This window comes from Phallusia mammillata, chromosome 4, assembly GCF_965637545.1.
Source record: "Phallusia mammillata chromosome 4, kaPhaMamm4.hap1.1, whole genome shotgun sequence".
Taxonomy (NCBI): Eukaryota; Metazoa; Chordata; class Ascidiacea; order Phlebobranchia; family Ascidiidae; genus Phallusia; species Phallusia mammillata.
In genome coordinates, this window is record NC_137255.1 from 26,349,269 (window position 1) to 26,357,594 (window position 8,326).

Sequence of the window (8,326 nt, forward strand, 5' to 3'; positions counted from 1 at the left end):
AGGACATTTTAAGTCGCTAAATTCAAAAACATCGCAAAACTTGAAAACAGAATTAGTTTGTTACTAATTTGGTAGAAAATAAAACTGTCGGTCATATATCACACAAAAAATAACTTTACCTACTCCCGCGATCTGTGCCTAATATTTGCAGTCAATACAGTAAAGGGTAAATGTGCATTTTGCACCATGAGATATACCTTTAAAATCATGTTTAAATTTTGTGATACGCAAAAAATGCAACGCACAATTATATTTACTGCCATTATTGCCCTAAACAGAGTTTTTAAACTTTAATTATGTGCAGGAAATCATGTTGAATAATTTAACGAGATAGGTACAATATATTCTTCAAATTAAGGTTGCAAACTTTTGCATTCACCCGATTGAAACATTGTTTGTTACAGCGCAAATTAAATCCAGTTTTGCTATTTGAATCGACCAGGTTGTCATTCGTAATCGAAATCCTAATTACAGTAATACCGGGTTGGATCTGTGTTGAAGCACAAAGGAATGGTTTTCGACGTCATCAGGAAGAAGAGATGAATCACTGAGGTCGAGCTCATCAGGAAGTAAGGAGGCGAAAGACATAGCAATTTGCAGATCATTCATCTCATGAGCCCAGCTAAACACTCGACCATCTCTTGTTATGCTGTTACCGGTCAAGAATTCGGTTAACAAGACTTTCTTTAGTAACCAATCTTCACTGGAAGTTGCATCGACAAGGCTTTCAAGAGTATTAAAAACCGAAGAATCACAGATTCCGAAGACAAACTTGGAAATAACTTCCCATCTGTCCTCAGTTAGTTGCTTCAGTTGCTTTTCAAATTTCGTGAAGGGCATGATGATCATCATGTAGAAAGCGGCAAAAAATTCCTGCCAGGTGAGGTGAGAAAAGTATCTTATTTTGTGTCCGTCTAATATCGTCAGCTTCAGATTCACTTGCTTTGTTACTGATGTGGTAAGGAAGGCGTCGGCTGTGGAAGATTTAATTCCAGCTTTTTTAAAGTTCTTGTCTTTATATACCAATTTGCCTTTAAGAAATGTATCCCAAGCCATTTTGGCCAGTTTGTCCAATTCGCATTCTTGGCCCTGGAGATGATCTGTTGTTACGTATTGGCTACAAGTAAAAGCAAAAACCCGCGTGAGCGAAACAAACTGAATATCTCCATCGTAACTCATCAGGTAGTTGAGTGTCAATATGAAATTTGCAGGAACATAGCAGTACGCAAATACATAAGGATTTTGGGTCAGTTTTTGATGTATCTCATTATATTTTTCGCCACATAGCTGACGTCCGAGTTCATTCCGTGATGTTTGAGTTAAACCAAGTATCTGGACTATAAACTTAGGTCGGTATGATGGATGGAGCTTGTATAGTTGAGCTGGACGTGATGTAAAAATCTTTCGAGCACGTGGAAGCAAGTTTCCTGCAGCCAAATGCTTCAAATAACATTCTGCAGAGTTTTTTCCATGTAATATTGGTTTCGAAACCGAACTTGAAAATGATTCGAATGCTGCCTCATCTAAACCATCGAAAATGATTAAAACATGAGAATCACTGCAAATAGCAGTAAGTATAATGTTTGCCTCGTCAGGTGTGCAGTTCCATTCTGACAACATTGCGGAAATGAGAAACTGAAGGAGTGTCATTTTTGCTGTGAAGTTAAGGAGCCTGATCACAATGTAAAAAACAAATGATACCCTTCCACACAATTGTCCATCTAACGCTTGCAGGGCCCACTTTTTAGCTGAAGTGGTTTTTCCTATTCCAGCTTGTCCAATCACACCAATTACATTTCCATGTTTTTCAATGTAGTTGTGCTTTGTCTCACTTTTGTTTGCTTTAAACTTCTTCTCCGCCTCTTGTTGTGCAATCTGTTTTGCACGAGAGAACATTTCTTCACCGGTAATGTCACTTTCTGGTAAGTTGTAAAGTTCCTCTCTGCGGTGATAATGCCCTTCTGCTAAAAACTCGTCGTCAATTTGTTGTGGTTTGTTGACCATGGCAACAGGGACGGGTTCTATGGCTTTGTCTAAAAACTCAGCTAGTGTCGATTCTTCACTGGCAGTAGCTCTGACTTCTCTCTTTAGTCGATACTTTAGTTGTTCACCTAAACAAGAAAAAATTCTATGAAAAACAAATCACATCACGCCGGTATGCTCTACGCAATATTATTGAACGGCAATTTTAAGTAGAATTGTATTTTTTAAATAAACAAACAACTTGATCATACATATATCATTTTCTGTGACTTGTGTTGTTTGTTCATGTTGACTAGCTGAAGACCGGGCTGATGTAGAATGACTTCTCGATGTCCGAGGTTGTGTTGCAGTAGCACGGAGGTTTTCTGGTGCCGTTTCGAGTGATGAAGTCGACTGGTTGTGGCATGTATGTGGTTGATGTGATGTAGACCAGGTTGCATCAAATGATTTTGGCGAGGTTTCTTCCTTCGTAGCAACTAGTGCAGGTGGTTGTGTTGAAGTGTGGGGTTGTTCATGTATATGCTGAACTGTTTGTTGTTGTATAGAGTAGAAATGTTGATGAAGTTTTACTGGTGCGTTAAACACTGGTCCGGTTGTGTGGATGTTTGTGTCTCCAAACTGAGGCGCCTCTGCTTTATCCTGCAAATTCACGCACGTAATTAAATAAACAAATACTTTTCATTTTTTTAATTCTTACAATGTTTATAACTTTGTTTTCTTGACCGATTGGACAAATTTGACTGGAGCTTGTTTGGGGTACAACTTCACTTGATTGTTCGAATGGGCTTGATTGTGGTAGAATGTCACCCAAGCTTGGGGTTGGGCTGGGCACGGATGTAGCATTCTCAGATTCGGGCGTATTTGATGCGTCATCGGCCATTTTTAGAAACAATAAAAACAGTCACCTATTTCCTGCATGACGAAAACAACAATTTGGCTCTATGACTACGTTTAACAATGGTGATGGCCTTATTTCGAAACGTGTTTGGTGACTATAGCCTTTTTTAAGGAAATTAAGAATTAAAAGCAAACTCACAAAACATCATACTAGTTCGTAACAAGTATTGTAACATTACCACTCAACTTACAGAAAGTTTCATCTTGGCAGTACCTTTTTTCACAAAAAAAGGTTTACATTTGTTCAGTGGTTTTACAAAAGAAACAAATCCCTTGAAACCATGCAGTTAGTGTGGCAACCAATAGGAAGTCAGGCCATGGTGGCAACTCTCCACGTTATATCATTGAGAATCGGTAAGCTTCTCAAAAATTGGTTTGTCGCTTAAACGTATTCGGAGGTTTGTGACAAGAAATCGTCCACTGTAGTATTCAGTTCGTGATACAATGCAAATGAAGACAATATCAAATGTATTTTAAGAATGTGATTAGCCTATACCAATCAATACAATACAATACAATACAATGTAGAATGAAACTTAGAAGTGACCAATTTGTCTGTAAAGAAGTATAAAGTATTGTATGCCCTTATGGTGCATTTTTGAACAGGGATAAATAATGAACAGAATAAGCACAGACAATAAATTCTCTAATTAGGATAAAATGAAAACAAAAAATGGCGCATGGGCCCCTTTCTCCGCTTAACAATGACCAATATTTGTGAGTTCATATTTCAGTAAAAACCACGAACAACATGAGCAACAATCAAAAAACGACCAATGACATTTCTAACAACGCTTATTATCGCCATTCTTATCGCGGTTTATTCCTACTCGCTAAAACATGGAAATCAGAAGCAAAGAAGATATATTTTATAGCATTACGGCTTGATGCGTAAAAGGAAAACACCCCTAATAAAATGCTATGATTTGAAAGGTGGTATTACATTTATTTTAGGTGGAGGATAGCAAATTCAAGATAAAGTGTGAAAAAGACATGCACCAAAACCAACTACTTCACAAATACGATGAACAGGTCTAATTTTGAAACGCAACAGATTTATTAGAAAGAACGTGGTTTGCAAGATAGCCTAAATCACACACAAATCTGTGCAGGACTAACGTACCAGAATGGAAAAAGTTTAAGCCCGAAACCGAAGGCCAAAACTGGGCCTATAATTAGGATTAACGAAACCAGTCGACACGTCCATATAAAAATCTATATGAATGAACGACTGAGCCAACCAATCAATGCGCATCTTGTTCGCATGCACAAAGAAAATAAAATGTCAACGCTTATGTGTCAGTGATGGAATTCAAGCCAATTCTTGTCAGCAAGAAGGAAGATAAGGCAAGACAACGCGACAAGTCATAATGTCGCTGCGAAATCAAATCGTTAGACGCTTTGCGGTGACTTTGTCGATGAAACGTTTAGCAGACATCATGGTGCAGTTTGGAGCGTATAAATTAGCCAAGTTTAGCAGCTTTGCCCTTGCTAATATTTTAGCCCACAGTTTGTTCCCCACTCTGTTCCCCCCCAACCTGCTTTAAAACTAAAACCGCTACAAAATCTCATAATTGTCAAAAGGCTGCGGCTGTTTCACCTCGACATAACGCTGTAACAAAACGAATACAAATAAAGGGGCATTTAAGGCGACAGCAGACAAACCCAGCGAATTTTCAAATTAAAGTTAGCGTAAAATTTTGTACTTCTTACATTTTTCCTGTAATTTGGAACAATTCTATGGAAACGAAAAGTTGACAAACAAAGCGTATTTTTTATTGGACCATTGTTGTGTACTTGCGTATTTATGATTGCTATTAGCTAATACAATGGCAACCCACACGCAATCAGGCTTTGCAAACTAGCGAAGCACCGAACCGACTTTTGTTAAAGTCGTAAACTACACGTTTGACATGAAATCATAAGTATTTTTTCTGCCAGGTAGTTTTATGGGGTGTAATGTTGTGTCGGCCATGGTTTAAGGTCGCCAACGAATTATTTGACCGAAAGTGAATCTGTGTAAAAATAGCCGACTCGGCCGAATAAATTCGCCAATCGAACATTCAGTGCATCTCTACTGCAAACATTACAAAATCGTTTTTGATGTACATTGTGCTGACTTATCAGTGGTGTACATTTGTGCTGTACAAATGTGAAGTGATTGCACCACGAGAAAATGAAAGTTAGTATGTGTCTAAGTTTGCTTTCAGAAAATGCGTCATTTATTTGTCATCTGTATATAGTCAAGCAACCTTTGTTTTGGATTTCGACATGGAGGTGGGAGAAGGTTTCAGCCACTTCATCAACAGTCAGCGGAGTTTCTCTACGTTCTGCATTATATTGCTACATATCGACTCTTTTGAAGTAACGGTGCGTTGGCGGAATGACTGATGAACGTTACTTCCTGCTTTGGTGCATTCAAACCATGGTTAAAATAAGCTTCACATTTCCTTGAAAATCCAACTTCTCTGGATCTAATACGAAATTCTGTCAACCCATAAATGTCCGTGGCATTGTCATTTTGTTTGGTTGGTAAAGTTGTGACCAAATCCATAAAGGCAAAACTCTTTTGTTTACCACAGCATGTTTAGAAATCAAGTTTTTGTGGATGCTCCACACATCGATTATAGGTATTACGATATGGTTAGATTCGATCGGAATTTTTTTTGTGGATTTTGCTTCAATTCTGCCACTTAATGACGCAGGAATTGGCATTTGCGGTTGTTGCGTTGTTAGCGGTAAACTCAATGTTTAATGTGTGGGTCAATGCACAGACACCAGGTATAGGCACTGGCGGGGAAGGCGGCCATTTTTTTAAATCATCTTGAGCCGCAACCAAGTCGACTTAACGAATTTCGACGTCTGGTCGATATCCTTCTACATTTATTATATTCCTACGTCTATTTAACATAGATTTTTAATAAATAATAGCACTAAACTTTGCGGGTTAAATTTGGACGTTGTTTTGGCATGTACATTGCTTCGAAATAGGATCAAAGTGAAATTGAAAATTATTGAACATTATTTGACGTCGTACGGATCTCAAAATTTAATAGTACTTACGATGGTCAATTTGTTTTGACGTTCATATTAGGTCACGTACTGGGCGTCGTAAAACAGTCGTACGGTAGTATAGGTAAAACCTGATAATAATCAACGTCCAGAGACGAGAAATTGTAGGGAAAACGCAAAACAGCATGTGGGGTAAGCAATGGTGGTGAAATGGCCAAATCCTTGTTTCGTTTGCCGCCAACTTTAACAACAGCTAGCGCAAACCATACAGCGTGCGTTCCAACTGCTGGAGTAGGAAGTCAAAGCTCATTAAGGCAACCCGACACCTCATCATGTCGACCAAAAACCGCTTTGGTACCAAAACACAAATACGGTAACCTGTGTAAGGACTTTAGGATTTGAAATTAATTCATCATCACATTTTCGTTGTTAAGCAAGCTAAATTCTCGAAAGTAGTTGCGCGACGTAACAAAACAAAGCAAACAATGTGCAAGGAGTAAATCCCAAGAAACAAGAACATGCTGCGCAAAACTACATATCAAACACAAAGTTTAGTGTCAAGTGCAAAGTCATTTGCGGGTTTCATTTATTCACTGCACCAAAATGAGCTTTAAGTTTAATTTTTCAATATTGCCTTTCTAAATGGTTTCTTTTGTGGTTGTGTTTAAATGAAAATAACGAAGCAACAACTATATTTTATGTATTTGGTGTTTAAATTTGTATGTGAGACTATTGTAGTAGAGAAGATCGTATATAATTGGTTGCAAAGGTTTGAGATTTTGAAAAGGCAATGTGTTTTCAGCGAGCATGTCCGAAATTTGGCCGGAACCAGATTTTTTTTACAAAACAAAGCCCGGTTTAGACCCAAAGTTGGTGAAAATGTGGCAATCAAAATTCCGAGTGTTAGGTCAAGCCCGTTTAATTTAAACTCGAGTCCAAAACATAAATGCCGGAAAAGCCCTGCCCTATTTCCAACTCCAACGTAAAGGTTTTGGCTTGATTGGAGCGGGTTTGTACAGAAAAGGAAATATTAAATTTTTATGCTTTATAACAGACTCACTGGAAATTTGCGAACTAAACATAAATGACGCCAATCACATAATATGTTTTTTTTTACAAATCACTATTATAGTATACCATGCAACTAAGTTATTACAACCAATAAAGCAACGTTTTTTTGATAGGTACCACATCAAAGTTGCGACAACGTGTTGCAAAAACAATAACCATAAAAAAGGTGTTCAGGTAATACATTCCAACATAGGCGCTGAGTTTTACAAAAATGCAAGGTGCCGGATCAAAAAAATATGACGTCACCTCATGTGTACAATTACTGGATTTTACCTCACAGTCCAACAAACTTCCAATAGAACGCATCGATTGGCAAAAGCATAAACAATTGAAATGTTTGAAATAATATTAATTTGGAACACGTTGCTGTAGCGTTTAAAATATGTTCGTCTCGTTGTTGCTTTGTTTTCCCGAAATTATACAGAATAATAACCAATTACTGGCAAACAATTGTGCGTTTGACGTCATAAACAGGCACTAACCCCAAACATGTTGCAGTTTTAAAGAACGTATTGTTGCTTAATCACCAGCACACTTGTTTAAAAGCGAAATCGTTTCAGATTTTTTTCAAATTTTACGGTGTTTCTTACGATATCGCAACAAACAAACCAAAATTTTCTCGGTGGCCGTCACCGTGCTTTACAAACCCAAGCCACCACCTACTCTATTGGTTTCTAGTGCTACTGCAGCATAAAAATTACACAGCGCGTAATACTCGGCAAAACAAAATATATTTTTATCTATTTATAGGCTTTACATAGACAAAACAAACAATTTTGTGATTTTATACACGCCATGTTATAAGGAGCATCATGCCATGCCAGCATTTGCCAATTAAACGTTTTAAAAAGTCCTGTTTCACATTGCTACTCCAGCATGAAAGTTACACTGCGCATAAGACACAGCAGATTAAAATAATCTTTGCTTAAGCCTACGTTGACGAAAGAAATAGTAACAGGTAAACAAGTGGTTGCAAAAAAAAAATGGATAAACAAAATGGAATACACTGTCATATGATAATAGCTTACCTTGTCTTTGTAAATGACACACTTTTTTAATTGAGACTCGAATTGCAATTAAAACTAAATACAAACCGAATAGTAATAATCAAATCCAGAACAGCGTAGAATAAACCAGCATACACAAAGCTTTCATTATGGAGCGGACATGTCAACTGATGTTTCAAAAAGCAAAGAATGAAGTAAAAACTATCTTCAAAATACGCCCTAGCAAGTTCAGACGTCAGTATACACCTTGCCAAACAATCCAATTGGTTTTGAAATTTTTACCAACTTAACTTTGGAAACAAATCGTCGCAAGAAAATTATTAATGACTTAAAACACTGCAGCATCTTATATACTA

General features: G+C 37.4%; 1 protein-coding gene across 1 annotated transcript; it reads right to left on the reverse strand.

The window, feature by feature from the left end:
• Positions 1-468: 468 nt before the first annotated feature.
• On the reverse strand, positions 469-2,888 carry LOC145223697 (protein NLRC5-like). The gene is made up of 3 exons (XM_080090092.1): positions 2,681-2,888; positions 2,235-2,622; positions 469-2,111 (listed from the first exon to the last, which is right to left on the reverse strand). Exons 1-3 carry the CDS (start codon positions 2,861-2,863, stop codon positions 469-471), a joined length of 2,214 nt encoding a protein of 737 aa, XP_079946218.1. The 5' UTR covers positions 2,864-2,888.
• Positions 2,889-8,326: the final 5,438 nt, after the last annotated feature.